This window comes from Pongo pygmaeus, chromosome 11, assembly GCF_028885625.2.
Source record: "Pongo pygmaeus isolate AG05252 chromosome 11, NHGRI_mPonPyg2-v2.0_pri, whole genome shotgun sequence".
Classification (NCBI taxonomy): Eukaryota; Metazoa; Chordata; class Mammalia; order Primates; family Hominidae; genus Pongo; species Pongo pygmaeus.
The window spans coordinates 78,517,406-78,536,224 of NC_072384.2; the positions used below are offsets into that span (position 1 = coordinate 78,517,406).

At 38.3% G+C, this 18,819-nt stretch overlaps 1 protein-coding gene and 1 non-coding gene across 3 annotated transcripts in view; both read right to left on the bottom strand.

Moving 5' to 3' along the window:
• CCDC141 (coiled-coil domain containing 141) overlaps nucleotides 1-18,819 on the bottom strand; it is a 218,010-nt gene that overhangs the window by 1,338 nt on the left and 197,853 nt on the right. Inside the window, exons 22-25 of one of the 2 annotated variants that reach the window (XM_054477409.2) lie at nucleotides 16,271-16,387; nucleotides 7,529-8,373; nucleotides 4,897-5,069; nucleotides 1,351-1,427 (exon numbers count right to left, since the gene is read on the bottom strand). In XM_054477409.2, coding sequence (XP_054333384.1) covers nucleotides 1,390-1,427; nucleotides 4,897-5,069; nucleotides 7,529-8,373; nucleotides 16,271-16,387 — 1,173 coding nt within the window. In that variant the 3' untranslated portion in view covers nucleotides 1,351-1,389. Of the gene's footprint in view, nucleotides 1-1,350; nucleotides 1,428-3,207; nucleotides 5,070-7,528; nucleotides 8,374-16,270; nucleotides 16,388-18,819 lie in introns of those variants that run through there. The other variant, XM_054477408.1, reaches the window with a different exon arrangement.
• On the bottom strand, nucleotides 2,023-2,081 carry LOC129032240 (U7 small nuclear RNA). Its single transcript, XR_008501257.1, has one exon. It is a non-coding gene; the product is annotated as a U7 small nuclear RNA (small nuclear RNA).

An 18,819-nucleotide genomic window follows, 5' to 3' on the forward strand; every position in this document is an offset into this window, starting at 1 on the left:
GAAGAGTGAGCAGGCCAAACGCTCAAACTCTCAACACAAAGGCTTGTTCACCCTGAGGAGTGTCATGCCTCCAACCTGCACTGATGCTCAGACAGTTCATGATGTTATACAAACTCTCACCATCAAAAGGAACAGTGCTGTGGAGATTCATGGAAAAAGGCCAAAATCACAGCTGTGTGCTTCCTGTTTTTGAGGTTGAATTCATGCACAACTAATAACATTCAAATCTCATCTCCTGTGATGAGCACAGAGAAAATGAATTGTTTTTGCTTTAAAAAGGACACTTTCATTTAAGTCAATGCAAATCTTTTAGCTTTCCAATGCAACTCAAGATTCCACTTATTATAAATGGAAAACAGTCTGTTATGCTTTGGCATTTACATTGACACAATATCAGAGCATACTGGAAGGAGATATTTTATTTTGTTTCAAAACTATCTTATTTCATGGCTGCACTTAAAATGCTGTGCATACAACAGGAGTGTCAAAAGCTTCAGATGGTAATTTTTAGGAAGAAATGGTCATGAATAAAGACAAACATAAAGCAGAACAAAATAAGATATTCTTTCCTTTCTTCATTTGGAATTCAAATACTCAAGTTCTTGGATTTGGCTTTCTTTATATTTACAAGTTTGTATGAAATACTGGTTTCAAATAAGAGCTGTTCACAGCCCAGATTACTGAGCCCCAGCTACAATTAAATATTGATTATTTACGTAGTGTTCTAAAGAAGTACATAAATTCTGGTTTTGACAGTTTGGATTTAGTCATAGAGAGTGGAGGCATCCAGTTCCTCATACCGGATGATGATTTATGCCTAAGTACATATGTTTTAAAACTTTGGAACACTTTAAAATGTTGGAACAATATTGATCCAGGAACAACAATCCTGGACCTTTCCTTTTTCCTCGTTACTGTTATTTTAGTCCGTGGAGCCAGTATCTATTTTTAAATTCAAATTTTCAATCAGGGTCTAGCCCAGAGGGTCTGGAGGGTGCTCACACAAGTTTTGCAGATGAGGTGAGAGATTTTCATGCGTGCTTCATTGTTAGGGCCTGATTTGGATTGACTCCTGTCTATAAGAAGGGAGAATCATCTTTTTCTGTTTACATTTCCCCTCTCCTTTCTCTAAAAAAGCTAGGTTTATCTTTGTTTACCTTTGGCAACAATTCAATTCAAAAGAGTTTACTGAGTGTGACTGTGTCTTAGGTACTGGCAATACAATGACAACAGAGCTGTCATGGATCCTGCTGATAAGATTCTTACAGCCTAGCCAGAGGAGACAGAGGCTCAAACCTGTGATTCCCGTGTGTATATTCAGGGGTGTGGCTGGGCAGTGCAGGTGCTTACAGTGCACATGGCAGGACCATCTTCTCTAGACTTGATGGGTCAGGCGGCTTTCCAGGGGAAGTTGTGTCTCAGCAGAACTGGAACATAAGCAAGAGTTAAGTCACATGAAGATAGGGTGGTGAAGATAGTAAGAAAGTTATAGGAAGAAAGGGCTGCAGAGAAGAGCATGATATGTTAAAACCCTGAAGTTAAATGTCACTTTGCTAGGGGTTGGGGGTAATAGGAGGGGATCAAACAGAGAGTGGAGAGGGGAGGCCAGGTTGTAAAGGGCCTATGAACTACTTGAGGAAATTTAAATTTGAGCAAAGCAGTTAGAAGGGTCTTGTAGTCATCTATTTTAAGTATGTGTCTTGATCATGAGTGATAGAGGTTACCATTATTGATTAATATAGCTAAAAAATTTTCTGCATCTTGTTCAAATATTTTAAATATCATAGAATATTCAGAGATTCAAATGTACAGATTCCCACAGTAAATTTCTCTTGGAATTGAGTGTGAAAAACTACCACCAAATATTTATACATCCTTTTATTGGAAAATCAAAGCTGGAAAACTCAATGATTTTGCCTTATGAAAACTTAAAAACATTTTGTTTTGCAGTTCTTCGAAGTATCAAGTATTTACAATTTGTTTAAGAGTTTAGAAGTTTTAAAAAGTTTTCTGGTGAAAATCCTGAGTTCAATTTTCACCAGAAAACCTGCTAGACAAATTCTAAAAGAGCTGTAACACATGTAATTTTTAATCTTTCTTTTCATTTTAGTTTTCTTATTGGAAATGTTTTGATATTACTAACCATTCAGGATTTTCTCTAGAAGTAAATGGTTATAAATTATGTATATACCTTAAAATAGAAACAACACTTAAATTTCCTATGTCTTACATTTTTAACCAGTAACTGCAATTGATACTTTCATAAGAAGAATTATTTGCTCAAGACAGAAATCCCAGCAAAAAGGAAAATCACACTTAAGTTTTTGAAATTAAAACATAACCAGAAGAATAACTGAATAATTATTCTTTACTGCTGTGGGAGTCAATCAATAGCCCAGATGAATAGGTAGATGGATAGGTACACAGAAAGCTATCTGTACTATATCTTGAATATCAGCATAGTACTCTTTTCTGATCTTTGTGCTCCCCACCCCCACCTTTCTCTCTCTCTAAAAATGGATTTTGCATGCTTTTTTACATCATAACCATGGATGCGTATGTATCTCACTCTGCTCCCCAAAGAGTTAACATGAACAAGCATGCAATAGAGAAAGCAAACCAGGAATTCCCATGCCCTAACAACCCCAACACACAAATTCAACCATGTTGACAAAATGGGAAGGGAGATCTGCCAAATTAATAAGAAAGAAAATGGGAAGAGAGATAGTTTGTTACCGGGTCTCACCTGCCTTCTTTGGACATGAATAGGTTTTTACTCTTTAGCTTCAACATGGGCAATAGCAGTTAGGCAAGATTCTCACATTATTTGGAATTGGACAAAAAGGATACAAGAGGCCAGGTATGGTGGCTCATACCTGTAATCCTGGCACTTTGGGAGGTTGAGGCCCAGCCTGGCCAACATGGTGACACCTGGTTTCTACTAAAAACATAAACATTAGGTAGGCATGCCTGTAATCCTAGCTACTCGGGAGGCTGAAGCAGGAGAATTGCTTGAACCCAGAGGTGGAGGTTGCAGTGAGCCAAGATGGCAACACTGCACTGGGCAAGAGAGCAAGACTCTTTCTCAAAAAAAAAAAAAAAAGATAGTTAAGAGAAATTCCCTAGGATGCTGTGTATACAAGCTTTTAATATGGTTCTATCAAAATTTAGAAGGAAACCGAGATTTAATTTTTTAATTTAATTGGATATGCAGCACAAGAAAGTATATGCCAACTTTTTACTTGACTACACATTTCACATCTTCAGATAACATTCAGTAACTTTTTAATAACAACTTGAATACATTTAATAACAACTTGAATACATTACATTTAAATGTTTTGATTATTTGTAGACAGTTTTCCAGGAACATAATTAATTTCTTCCCTTCATCAAAAATCTGTAATGAATTATTCTTTCAACTAAAGATTTTCCTCAGCATAAGACTACATTTAAAATCTAAAAAACAAATGCTTCCCTACTTCATGCTTATTTTTAAAAGGAAGCCAAAAAATGATCTTTTCTGAATAAAGTGTTTCAGAAAGGCATAGAATTCTTCAATATTATAGTAATAATTATTATAAAAGGATAGAATTCATCTCATACCATTCTATTACACGTTTCCCCCTAGAACAAACAAAATGTATCCTCCTGAGTTTAATTTCAAGTCTTTGAAAAGAATGTAGTCTTAAGAAATTAGATAGGAATTTAAGTTCTAATTCATAAAACATCACTTTCCCCCATGAAACTAGTTGAAAATTACATATTAACAGCACTCCTTTAATTTAATATTCTAAAAAAAATCATCTAAAAAAAAAAAGAAATAGTGAGCAGGAGGCCAGTCTGATGACAAATTACATTAAACAATATCATTATCCTTAGCCCTCATAGAGTGCTTTCCATTTTCCAGATGTTTAAAAGACACATAATGAAAACTCTCAATTGCCCAAGAGGTAGATGATGAACTCATTTTCATGACAGGAAACTGAGGCAAAGAGATGCTTTGCCATAGAGTATAAAAATGGTCATCAGCAGAATCAAGATTAGAAGCAGAAACACCTGGTTACACATTGCTGCTCAAAACACATCAATAGAATGTCAGGAATAATGTTGGTTCTTTCTTGCAACCTGTGTTCCATCTTGCTGTACGACATGCAGAGCTGACAAAAGATGGAAACTCTATTTAAAGTTGATGGCACATCTATCCTCCAATGTCAAACCCGTGAGAGCAACATGAGGAATGATTATTTACAGTGACATCATCAGACACAGGAATGTAGTCTATGTTGAAATTACACAGAATGCATTTTGGTAACAAGATCAAGACATGGAAAGAAAAATTAAAGGACAGCTAATGCAAAAATACAACATCAATTCAATAGTTCTACTGATATTCCCTACAAAGGGATGTTTTAAAATACAATTAAAAATAAATTATAGAACAACTGTATTTGAAATTTAGCACATCTCTATGCCGATGTCAGCCTTCATCTGCACACCCTTAAATTAGGAGGGAATAGGCATAGAATAATTTTGCTGCATATTATGTTGAAAACATCTCCTTCTAGAGTACAAAAATACTTTCTTATCCACTACAGATAATTTACCAAGCTTCTCAAATATATTAAACACTCAAGAAAATTTGATTATTTCACCTAGCAGTGGTATTAGCCAGACAAGTATGGTGATGAGACTGGAGATACATTTGGTGGGAGATGCTTTGCAGGAGGTGCAGGAAGATAAACAGCAGCATTGTTCTTTAGGTACATGAGAATGATGTCCATTGGTGCCAACACCACAGTTATTGTGTGAGTAGCCAGTACATTAGGGACACACTAACATAGACGATACACAGGGTTATCCAGTTTATTCTTGTGATTGGTGGCTTGCAGTTACCTGTCACGTGGAGGATGACATTGGAAGAGAGAGCGCCGCTAGAGTTTTGGGCCCGAGCCACATAGAGGCCTGCGTCTGCCTTGCATACCTTTGGAATGAACACCGAATGCCTTGTCTCCTTGTGTAAAACCTGTAAGTGCCCATCTGCAGACAGTTTCTGGCCCTTCTTGTACCTGAAGCAGAGAGGCAGTTTTTAAAGTCAGGATTGCTGTTTTTTCACATTATTTCCAAGTTCTAATAATGGTTGCAAATAGGCCCATTACCACTGCAATATTCTGTTAGGATTAGTAGGAACCTTGTAGCCACAACAAATTCCAGTGGGGCTCTTTATCTTTTTTTCTTTGGTAGGCTAGAGTGCAGTAGCAGAATCAGAGATCATTGCAGCCTCAAACTCCTGGGATCAAGCAATCCTCCCACCTCAGGCTCTCAAGTAGCTGGGACTACAGGCGCTTACCAACATGTGCAGGCTAAGTTTTTTATTTTTTATTTTTTTTTTTTTTAAGAGACAGGATCTCGCTATGTTACCCAGGCTGGTCTTGAACTCCTGGTTTCAAGCAATCTGCCTGCCTCAGCCTCCTGAGTAGCTGGTATTATGGGCTGTTTATCTTTCAAGCAGAAGTTGGCAACTGGTGGTGAGAGAATTGCTTTGACTGGCTCAGATAATGTTTTTGGAAAACTGAATTTTTTGAAATCCTTTAAAAATTGGAATATTGCATATGAAAATTCAGATATCCAGCTATGCCTAAAAACAAAAACAAAAACAAAACATACCATCTGGTCACACTAGGCCACCATTTGCTCATAGTAACAATTACCTAGGGTGTGAAATGGCACCCTCATGTTGTCCAGCTTTATTCTTTTTGCCACTCTGGAACAGTAGCTGTGACTCCTTATAAACTGTATGGGAGTGAGACTCATCTACCCCATCATATTCATGCCACAGTATCCACAGGACTATACAGATGTGCTGTTTTAGAGGACTGTACTTAACATCACCTCCTGATGAGATCACTTCATTTAATTTTTTTGAAGCAATTTCATTAGAAGAAAATGACTTCTAATTATAAAAGGTATTTATGCAACTGGATTATGACTATTAATAACATATTTCTAAAAGTTTCCTATGAACATGAGTGCTTAACTGCATGGTTTTATAAAGCAAATAATTTGTTTACTTTGTATATCTGAGATTCTTGTTTATTTATTTATACCCACAATCTATCACTCAGGGGTGATGACAAATCTGAATCGTTTTCTGTTCCCATTGCCTAAGTGATAACTTTGCCTTTTCTTGGGTATCCTAAGAATGTATGATATCCTGAAAGCTTGTCAGTTATTAATTGAGCACAGTTGTAAATCTGACAGCAACACATTTGTTTACAACATTGCAATATTCTTCAACAACACGTATGTAGCAGTGGTTCTTTAACCACACACATACTAACCAAATTATTAATATTTACTGTGTGGACAAAAACAAGAAACACATCTGACAACATTTTTCTTTGGAGTGAACTGAGATTTAATAATGAATTAAATATCTTTAAAATTCATAATATGACACTCTTGATTTGTAAAAAACATGCAACAATAAACACAATAAAACAAAAAGCAAAAGTGACTGCACTAATATAGCACAAGTGCAGTTTTTAAAAATAATTTGAGAAACTGAAGTTTTCTCATAAGTTCCTTAGATAACTGGTTCATATTTCAAGTACCATCAATAGGCACACACAATAATTGAAACTGATCATTTAATATCTACTGAAACATTGTGATCAATAAATGCTATTTTACTTAATCTTAGCTTATAAGTATAAACTGGCTCTCGCAGATTTGTAACTTTGTCCTCAAATAAATTTACTTAAGGATGAGAATTTTCTAAATGTTTAAAAGTAACCCACATATTGAGAAAGAACTGCTTTTGTTACCAATAGTAGGTGATCCAAAACCAGTATTCTACAGTTTGCTTTTACTGAAACAAATAGGCTAAAAAATAACGATGTCTCCAGAGTGAAATCATATCGTTTACAGCTCAGTTATTATACTACCTTTCAAAAATGAGTTTATTGCCTGTCACCTGGAGCAACTGTGACAGAAATATTTTTATTCCACCTCTCACATGGAAAAAATTTGTAAAAAGAAATCCTAGTAAAACAAAATGTTACAAAGATGACATGTGTGACTGTTGGAAAGAGGAAAAAGATGAAAGAGGTAAATGAGAGAAAAGGGAAACAAAAACAAATTCTTATATTTTCAATTGCATAAAGGTAGTTAAAGCAAGCAGATGCCATGCTTATATGGAAATAGACAATAAAAAATAATTTCAACCCACAATCTTTAGAAATGTGGAATGTTAAACAGAAAAAAACAAGCACAACCAACCTACAGTGCTTTGGAAATTTGTTAAATTATTAGTACTTTATATGGTTACCTTTTATTTTTCTTAAGGGTTTTAACTATGCTGCTACTAAAATGAGAGGGGTCTGATGTGAGATTGAATCATGCAGAATTGCAGTGTCATAGAATATTAATCAGCTAGCCCTAAATCTTTCAGTCAGTGCTCACAGAATGATTTTTCTCTGTGACTGAATTTGTTTCCATTTATGGCTTGTCATTATAGGCTACCCACCATGTCAGTGTAGGCTCTGGAAATCCTGTTACTTCAACTTCCAAAGTCACTGGAGAACCTTCCATGACAGTTACATTAGACAGGAGCCTGGAGAAATTAGGTGCCTGGTCAGCTAGGCTGACCACGCTGCTCTTTGGTGATGTGTTTTTAATCTCTTCTCGAGGAACCATTTGCCTCTGATAGCCCCTGCTGGTGCCTGATTGAAACCTGAGGCCCGAGAATGCATCAGAGGAAGCATGCAGCCTATCTTGGGTTTTAGTGAAGTTATTATCAGCATGCATTTTCTTCCGTGTTTCTAGCAAACCGCCCTGAGCCTGAGGGTGCTGCTGTAAAGCTCTCTCATGCACTTCACTCATCATGCTCTCTGGATGTTCGGCACTGATTGTATGTAAGGCAGTACTCTTTTCCACGAATCCTCCGGAGGTTAGTGGGGGCTCAGCTTTGAATTGGAGGTAAGGCCTCTCAAAGTGACTTGAAAATGTATCTCTCTTATCATTGCATGCATCCGCAAATGCAACAGGTGGTGGAAGAACAGTTTCCTGGGCATCCCCTGGGCTGCTGGTCCCAGCCTGCACCCCATAGCTGCTTATGTGAAGGCTGAGGGAGGAGCTGACAGGCTCTTCCACCTCCATGTCAGATGGTGCAAGGGGGGACTCAGGGCTTCCTGGGAGAGGAGGCAGGGAGATGTCATCAGGTGAGACACACTCATATTCTTCCCCTGAGAGCATGTCTTCAAGCAGGAGCAGGCCCTGGACGCCACCCTCCTTGTCAGTGGACACCTTCAGGTCTTGCGGTAGCCGCTCTTCCCCTGTTCCATTGATGCCCAAAAGATCTGCAACCTGCGCCTGCCCGTTGAAAAAAGAAAAGCCAAATCATCCTTATTCATTCATTTTTCTTTTTCCAGTTTCAATTACAGCAAAACTCAACTTCAGAGAGACAACTTGAGACAACCTACAGGGGGTTAAAATTTAGGGGGCTGGAGCAAGAATTACAAGTGGGAAACCATTTGTCTGTCGATCCTGAGCACAGTCCCACTTCTCATGAGTAAGGAATCATTATAAAGACCTCAAGTTCTGAGTAAAATGTGATAGACTTTGTGAACAGAAGAGAGAAAGCCCTAGTTTCCATCTGTAGTGAAGGGGTTGGACTAGATCAACATCTTTCAAACCATGATCTGGGGAGTCTTCTCAAACAGCAAAGTCAGCTTAGGTCTGGCTTGTCTACACACACATCTATAAACACACAGATGCTGACAATCAGAGACTCCCTTGTTAGATGATTCCTTGGACTCTCCCAGAATAACCTGTCCTTTCTCTCAAGAAAGCCATTTCTTTTTAAAATAAATTGTAGTGAAATATACATAAAATGTACCACTTCAACCATGTTTAAGTGTATGGTTCAGTGGCGTTAAGTGCATTCACATTAAGTGTAACTATCACTGCCATCCATCTCCACAACTTTTTCATCTTTCCAATTGAAACTCTGTATCCACTAAACACTAACCCCCTAATCATCTGTCTTCCCCCGACTCAGCCTCTGGCAACCACCATTCTATTCTCTTGCTCTATGCATTTGACCCCTCTATGTACCTCATATAGAGAAAGCAATTCTTCATGACTAGTTTTGTTTTCTTGAAGTCCCTTAGTTTATTCTTGCATGGAAAAAATATTTATTGAGCACCTACTGCTATACACTAGGAACCATACTAGTATTAGAGGCATAATTTGGTGAATACAAGTAGATCAGTCTCTACAGTTGAGGAGATGATATCCTAGTGGAGGAGGTAGATATTAATGGGACAATCAGACGTGATGGCCTTTCCCAAGAGAGCACATCAAGATACAATAGGAAAGCACCTGCCACTTGTCTCTGCTCCAATCTGAGTGCAGTCCTGCTAGGAGTGGTGAGTAGCAGTACTTCTTTCTCTGCTTCCACTGTCCTAGTTTAATCCACATCCATCTCTGGTTTAAGAAGAGGCTCAAATATCCCTGTTGCATAGACTCAAAAGAACATTGAAGCTGAAAAGTGATCTTATCTATCCCCACCTGCTTGTTTTATATCTCCTTTCTGTGCCATTCTTCAGCATTTTGGGTGCCTTCTTACTTAGTATGTACTGGTTTTTGTCCTGTAGTAACTGATGCATATAGGAAAGTCACATCTTGCCTTGCTTTTGAGTTTTTCATTTTAGCCCGTAGTCCTGCTCTTGATATACATTTTGTAAGTGATTTTTAAGAAAATAAGGCTGGGTGCGGTGGCTCACACCTGTAATCCCAGCACTTTGGGAGGCCAAGGTAGGTGGATCATGAGGTGAGGAGATAGAGACCATCCTGGCTAACATGGTGAAACCCCATCTCTACTAAAAATGCAAAAAATCAGCCAGGCGTGGTGGTGCGCACCTGCAGTCCCAGCTACTCGGGAGGCTGAGGCAGGAGAATCTCCTGAACCCAGGAGGCAGAAGTTGCAGTGAGCAGAGATTGCACCACTGCACTCCATCCTGGGCAACAGAGTGAGACTCTGTCTCAAAAAAAAAAAAAAAAAATTAGCTACGTGTGGTGATGGGTGCCTGTAATCCCAGCTACTTTGGGAGGCTGAAGCAGGAGAATCTCTTGAACTCAGGTAGAGGTTGCAGTGAGCCGAGATCGAGATCCTGCCATTGTACCCCAACCTGGGCAACAAGAGTGAAACTTTGTCTCCAAAAAAAAAAAAATGTGTTTTCAGGTTGAAGAGTCGAAGCAAAGCAATGTTGCTTGTACTATCCCACAGAGATTATCTCTCCTCAGAGAAACATTAACCCAGCTTAGCGAAAGTGGTTTCCTTCAGCCATTTACTAAAAGTTTAAATTCTGAGTCTAAAACCCAGATGTTCTTAGAAGTTCCCCTCATTAAAAAGAATACTAAATTACTAATTGCCCCTCCCTCTTTTGGCTGTCATGCCACAGCTTAGCTCAGTCTCTCTCTCTCTCTCCATCTCTTCATGAAAGTAGAATGCTTATTTTCCTCCTTATAGGGACTTTGATCAACCACCTATTCAGTCTAAGAATCTCCACTCCAACATTTTGGCAGCCTCTATTTGAACACTTTTTCTGAAAGAGTACTTTGAGAATGTGTGCCTTACTTGTGTTAAGAATATCTTCCTATATGTAGCAAAGATCTGCCTTCCTGCAATTTCCACCAATGGATCTGAATTGGCCTCCTGGAGCTACACAAAAAGTCCAGCTGCTCTCCAACTTTAATAGCTCTTTGACTGTTTGGAGAATTGGTCCTACAATCTGTCTAAGCCTCTTTCTCTGTACCAGACACTTTCAGGTCTTCTTTTGTCTCAACTCTCTCTCATCATCTTGGTCATTTCTGGGAGGTCCCACTCCTACTGGGCCACAAGGCCCTTCATAGAAGAGCAGGGACATTTGTTGACTTGTTGGCCTTCCAGGGGCAGACAATGACAACTCCTTAATGACTTCTTCAGGTAACCTATGACTCTCCACAGAAGAATAATGTTTTACAATTGTCTGAAGATTTACAACAAGCTTAGGAGAGAAACTTGAATAAAAGTCCAGACCCGTCCCCCAACTCCTCAATCCCTGCTGGCAAGGAATTTATTTCCTAATTGAGGGTTTGGAAGAAGGTACTGAGCATGCTCAGATCTGTCTCTATGAGGCCCCCACTTTTGGATTTGCCTTTCATGAAATGCATGGGTTCAGGTTGGCTCTCAGGCACCCTGGAGGTGAAGTCTGTGGTCGTCTAGATGGGCACCCAAGTGGACTGGGTACATATTTAACCTATTTAAATCAGGCATGAAGTTTAGGGAAACCCACTAGAAAAGTCCAAGCCATCCAGCTTTAACTGGTTCCTGACTCCTGTATCTTACTTTCAGCTGGTGCCAAACACATGAAAGGAATCCAAGGCTATCATTTTTTCACTTCTAACAATTCCTAAAATAGAAAAAGTACTTTCCTCAAAAAATAACACTACGCAATAATTTCTACTATCAATAAGAGGGAAAGAGTTTTCTCAAATCTTTTCCTGGAACCATTTAACTTCCCATTAAACATGTTTGTTTCTAGAGTTGTTTACTTTCCAGATGGTAAGTAATCAGTGGAATCATCATCTTCTTGACTTATATGATATGTTTTTATTAAGGTGATTGTATTAGTTCATTTTTTTTAAATAAAAATCACATGGGACCATTGACTCATGCTGAATTTGTAGTCAACTAAAATGTCCTACCTCCTCTGTCCATTAATGCTATTGATGAAAATGTTGAACACTGCAGTATTTAGAACAAAGTTAGATATCTCCACAAGACAGATTGTCTCCAAAGTTGACGTTGATGAACTACTTAACACTCTTGAGTACAATTATAACTTGGCCAAACCCTCATTCAGTACACATTTCTCCACTTATCTTAAGAGAGCATCATAAGTGTGTTTATCAAATGACATCTTGAAACTATAATAAATTATGCCTGTGGCACTAACCTAGAATTACTCATTAAATAATCATCTCAGGAAGCAAGATAAGGTGAGTTTAATATATATGCAAGTGGTTTTCTGAGTAAATCCACTTGGCTCTTGGCACTTCTGCTTTTATTCTTAAATGCAAAATTGAATGCATTAAATTATCACAGGTACCTCAAAACTATGTATATCTATTATGTATCATATAAAAAATTTAAAAAATTAAAAATGCAAATAAGATTTCAGTTTTTAAGTCATTATGGAATTTTATGTAAACATTATTTTATTTTATTTTTATTTTTATTTTTGAGATGGAGTTTCACTCTTGTTGCCAAGACTGGAGTGCAATGGCGCAATCTCGGCTCACTGCAATCTGCATCTCCCAAGTTCAAATGATTCTCCTGCCTCAGCCTCCCAAGTAGTTGGGATTACAGGCACCCACCACCACGCCCAGCTAATTCTTGTATTTTTAGTAGAGACGGGGTTTCACCATGTTGGCCAGGCTGGTCTTGAACTCCTGGCTTCAGGGGATCCACCTGCCTTGGCCTCCCAAAGTGCTGGAATTACAGGCATAACCCACAGCACCCAGCCAGAAACATTATTTTAAAACTCACTGAGCTATATTTTCTAGAACTGTCTACTTTTCAACTATGAAAATGCTATCCAAACATTCACATATACTAATTATTTGTTAATATTTTTTCACCATAAAACCATGTTTGTTATTACAAAAAAAATGTGTGTGTTATTTACCCAGAAAAGGTTAAATAAATCTATGGTTTTCAGTACAGACAGGGCATATTTACATCAGTCTAATGAGTTCTGGCAAAATAGCTGGGAAACTCTGATCTAATTCAGCAAAACATAGCTCAACTCTCAATCTGCTTTTCTTATATCAAATTGAGAGGCTGATCTTTGTCTTTTTGTTGATTCCTTTTCCTTTTCCCACCTTCTAAATATATGAATGGCCTGCAGTCTTATCTTTAAGTTCTCTAATTGTCTCTATATTCCTTGCCCCTCAAACACCTTACCCACTTACATATCTAGTAAACAATTAGCTTTTAATTAATACTAAATCTATAGCTTCAAGTCTTGTCTCTGTCAGGACTTCTGAACTTTCATTTCTGCTGATGGGCATAATCCCTTGAATTTAAATCATTGCCCGGTAGGCAGAAAAAGTGTCTGGAAGGGAGAATACAGTGATATTCCTACATCCATTCAACTAAGTGGGCAGAACCAATCCTCAAAGTCTATAGAGCAGGGAACTACTTATGTGGTAAATCTGAAGGAACACCACAAGATTTTATCTTCCAAAATAACTCCATAACAGATAGCCTTACTTTAGGTTAAAGATTTAATGAAAGGAAGTAGGAAGAATACAAAGGAAGATATTAACCATAGGACTTGGTCTGTAAAAGGCATTTGTAGAGAAGGCCCTTAGCGGGAGCTTTAGACAAAAAGGGGTGATACGGTATTTTTGTGCACTTTAGGTGGACAAGGTAAAAGAAAAGGGAACAGAGAGGTGGTGAAGAAGAATGCTAATTCTCTTCCCAATTTTTTTCAAGGCAAGTGTTTCAGGAACATCTTCCTGTACCTGCCAGGTGATCAGCATTTGTGTGTGTGTGTGTGTGTGTGTGTGTGTGTGTTGAGGGTAGAGGGGGAGTGCAGGGACCCTCCTCACCCAGTCTGATAAGAGCACTCCACTGAATTCTTTGGTGCAAAAATATTTCCATGCTATTGCTTATAAACAGATAAATAGGAAGAGGGGAAAAGTTTGTCATGGACAACTACAGTATCATTACAAAACAGCTTATGTATATGCAACAGTTCCTGGGAGCTCCCATTTTGGTCTTGTGGGAAAAGTGTATGGCTAAAATTCAGGAGAATTGGGGTGACTGCCAGTTCTTACACTACTTTCTTTAATTTTTGGAGGACAATATATTCAATCCCTTTTGGCCTCAGTTTCCTCAACTGTAAAATGATATTTGATTAAATCCCTTCTAGCACTAAAATTCTATAACTCTAAATGCTGGCATCAAAAGCCATCATCTTCCACTGAATAGTTCCATGACTTTAGGTGAGCCTGTTAATACTGTGTGCTTCCATTTAACCTTAGGAGTTTTCATAGCTTCGGTGCTCACGTTGGGAATAAAACACCATCACTAATCTGTTAGCAGTGCTACGTGTATTGCATTTAGTGAATTGCCTAATTCCACCTGCTGCATTTTTGGGTCTGAAAAATGAGAAGTACTTTGCTATCTCCAGGAAAAAAAAAAAATCCCTGCATTGAATATATTCTTGTAGTAGTTCAGTGGAACTATTCTTTCCAACTCAAATAATTTCTTCAGGAAGTCTACCATCATTTAAGGGTATCAGAATTGACTGCAGTAATACCAGGACAAGCTTTTCACTTGGTGCTTCTTATCTGCCCACATGGGGTTGTGGAGAATCATTACATCTGATCTACATATAAATAATAGAGACAATAAGAGGGTAAATGTGATTGAGCTACTTAAAAGTGAAGATTACTGCCACCCTTTTATTTTGCTGTCTACATCAATTGCACCAGGACATGACATGATGTTAATAAGAATTCTTGACAGCTGTAATTGTAGACCTTCACTTACACCCGAAATGACTGATGCCCTATCCTTTTAGTTTATATTAGAATAAAAATTATTTTTCCATGAAGGTAAATCTTGCTTTTTTTTTAATTTAAAGGAATCTGTCTCTTCTAACAAGAAAATAAAAGCAAGAAAAACCACTTTTACTAAGTATAAATTATTTTTGTTTCTTTGGTAGCAATAACTTTTGTTTCTGAGTTCTTAGTAAGTGTGTCTAGTTCACAATGTAGGAAATTGTGCAGAACTAAATAAAATAAATGATAGAGTGTTGGATTTAGTAACTCTTAGAAACCTTTTTAAGAAAATGTGGTGCATTTAAGGCTATTCTTTATTATGTCGACTAGTCATTCTCAATTGAAGTGATTTTAGTATAATAGATGCTACCGGCATCTGGTGAGCAAGGCCAGGAATACTGCAAAACTACAATGCATAGGACAGCTCCCCACAATAGAGAATTATCTGGCCAAAATGTCAACAGTGCTGTGGTTGAGAAACCCTGATTTAGACCAATCGGAGTAACGTAAGACCATGTGATACAAGAGTAACATCCAGCAAAATGACCAAAGTTTGGCAGCTTTCCTTTGCCTCAGAGAGGAATCTGGGTTTAAGTGGCTCAAGACCCTACCACAAAAAAAGACAGTTTGCTTAACACTACTTGCTGCCTGCTGGTTGTATAACTGCACCAGGCCTTGACATAGATTAACCTGTGGAAAAGGACCTATAAGAAAGCTAAAAGAACCATATTGACTTCAAGGAATGATAAATCTTTCTCCACGAAATAACTGTTACAAATGGAGAGGGTTTTTGTTTTTAACTCTCATGTCACAAGAAGTGTATTTTATTAATTTGAGCATGGTTGAGAATAATGTTGACTTTGATTGTTCCTTCAGCTCCTCGGGAGAGAAACATTGGGAGCAGGCAACTTGGCAAAGCAAAAAGTCAAAAGCTAATTATAGTCCAGCAGCTGTGAATAGAGAGTGAGCAACTTAGGCTGAAAAACCATCATGATGTTGTGATTTAAATAACACTTTCAAAATCATGATACATTTGCATTTTTGTGAGTATCTGTAGTCATTACATGCTTTATCAGTAAGTGCATAAGTTTTACAATAATTTAAATATTTCTCTAAACACTTTAGTATTTATATTTCAGCTGGATTCTATGGTTTGGTAAATGTGCTGGAAATATCATCTTAGAGGTAGAGTCTATGGGAACAAGATACTATCTAATTTCATGTATTAAGGTTTGCTAATGGGTTGTGTAAAACAATAAAAATCATGGCTTGGCAATATGATAAAAAGGGAGAAGTAAAATTTGAAGTTGGATTGGATATAAAAAGACAATGGAAAACGCAGCTAGAGATGGGAAAAACAAGTGGTTTGGGGTGACATGGCATTTAAATGGCTCTCCCAATGCTACTGTGAAATGTCATGGTTTTGGTACTCGATAGTGAGAAGCTCAGAGGAAACAGCATAACAGAGAGAAGAAGCACCAAGAGAGGAGCAAAAGGAAGCAAGGGAGGAGGAAACTCACATTGCATTTACACTGGGAAATTCTGTTTGGATAGATAAGGAAGCTGCAATTCACTTTTATTTTGCAATGGACAATGACTTTAACCTCAAAGCAAAAGTACTGAATAGCTGAGGTTAAGTAGTTTTCTTTACCTTATTCCTTTCTTCATTGAATATTGTCTGCTTATTTTTTGCTGGTTCCTTTAGCAAGTCAATATAATCATCATGGAAGTCTTCCAAATTCGGATGCATCTTTAAAACATCTCCCTGCTGTACAAAGCAACAGTTAGTGAGAGCATGAGCCAGGAAAGTTGGAGAACAGTGCCATAAACTAACTACTCGGAAGAAAACATAGACCACTTGCAACCTTTCAGCAAATATATTCCACAAGAGACTGGTGTACTCCCATGATGTGATTTATAAAATTATCCCTCCCAGCTCACAGTTTCCCTCCTGCCTCATTCCTTTGATAGAGTTCATTGCCAGTAAAAACCGGTTGTTGAAAGGCCCAGCAGGAAAAAAGTAATCATTGTAATAGGATGCTTCTGCAGGAGCATTCTCTAGAGAAAGGAATCATTATGCATGGCAGTGTAACCCATTAGGAGAGTCTCGGGAGCAGCAGTGAGGTAGAAATGATTAAAGGTCTCTAGGGGAGAAGAAAGTAGGAAATCCAGAGAATCTACATAAGCAAAATACTAGGGAGACTCTTGAAAAGAGGAATAAAATATCACTGAGTATAGTAAAGAAAAACAGCAATTGAGAACACAGGATGCTTCATGTGGTTGAAGATATTTTGTTCCCTGCATTTCATGGGGCTCAGTTTTAGTCATGGAGGTAGTGGGGGTTTGCAAAGTGCTGTGGAGTCAGTGCGAGAGCTGAGAAGACTTTGTAAAGGTGGAAAGAACCACTGGTATCCCATGTGATAGAATACACCAGTTTAGAATGATGATTATACTGCAAAGGAAGCGTCTCTATTCCACCTGGAATAAAATCCTTAGATGAGTCTTAAACATGCATGCTCATCAAAATGCATATGTGACACTGGCTTGGAGGATTCAGGGAGACCCACTACTGGGGAGATTCTGCTTTCAGTCCCAACTCTAAACTGAACTGGTTTGTGCTGCTTAATGAGCCACTCTGCTTTGGTATGCAGCTGATATCTTATTCCAAAATATCAGCTGGTGTGGAAAGAATGCTAGAATGTGAATTAGATCTAAATTCAAATTTCAGATCTACCACTATTGACTATTGGGGCCCATGTAAAGCACTTTTACCCTCTTTGGACTTTTCCTTTCACCTCTACACAGAAAACATTTGCCTTCTTTTCATCTCAACTATTTGGAAATCACTGGAGATAATGTACATGAACGTCCTTTGTAAGTCTCAAATTGCTATACATTAGAAAGGATTTCTATTACTATTTCAGCCTTGACAGGAATTGCTGAGCCCACTTTCTATAACTTTGAAAAGAGAGCCATAGCATCAACCTTTATATTTAATAACATAAAAAATAGACATTTGCTCTCTTCATACAAACACCTGTAAAGTGCTGCTAAGCATTCTTTGGCAAGTGTTTGCTGCGGCTGTAACTCATAAAGATAATGCTGCTGCCTAGTTCTCTTGCCAGAGAGACCCTTTCTCATTTCTACATCCACCCAAATTAAACATCTTCAAGCACTGAAAGATAGTTCTTCTCTGTACCAATCCATTGGGCATTTACTACAAAAGCCAAAACTCTTTCTGGAGTACCTGCTTTAAAAAGCAAAGCAGGCCAGGTGCGGTGGCTCACACCTGTAACCCCAGCATTTTGAGAGGCCAAGGCGGAAAGATCACTTGAGCCCAGGAGTTTGAGACTAGCTTGGGCAACACAGTGAGACCTCAACTTTACAAAAAAATCAAAACATTAGCCGAGTGTGGTGGTGCATGCCTGTGGTCCCAGCTACTTGGGAGGCTGAGGTTGGAGGATTGCTTGAGCCTGGGAAGTCGAGGCTGCAGTGAGCCATGATAACACCACTACACTCCAGCCTGGGCAACAGAGCGACACACTGTCTCTAAATCAATCAATCAATCAATAAATAAATACAAGGCAAAGCATAGTGTTAAATATTGTGTGGGACACTAAATTTAGCAGCGCCAGAGGGTTAAGTGTAATCAAGTAGGGAGTGTTGGGATGGCAACAGTAGTTATATGTGATGTAATTATATGTAGTAGTTATATGTGTGATTATACTAGCCTGAATGTTTATGTTCCCCCAAAGTTTATATGTTAAAATCCACATCCTTAAGGCGATGGTATTAGGAGATGATGCCTTTGGGAAGTGATTAGGTCACGAGGGTGAAGCTCTCATGAATAGGATTAGTGCCCTTAGAAAAGAGGCCTGAGAGATACCCCTCATTCTTTTACCATGTAAGGGTAGAGTGAGTAGACAGCTACCAGGAAGTCGTCACTAGACACCAAATCTGCCAGCATCTTGATCTTGAACTTCCAGCCTCCAGAACTATGAGAAACAAATGTCTGTTTTTTATAAGGCATCTTGTCTATGGCATTTGGCGTAGCAGCCGGGATGGACTAAGACAGGTAGGAAGGCACACAAGTGGCGTGGGAGATCAAGGAGGGAGAGATATAGCTAAGGAAGGATTTATGGAGGAGGCAGCATTTGGGTTTGGCTCTGAGAGATGGTAAGATTTCGAAAAACAGAGACA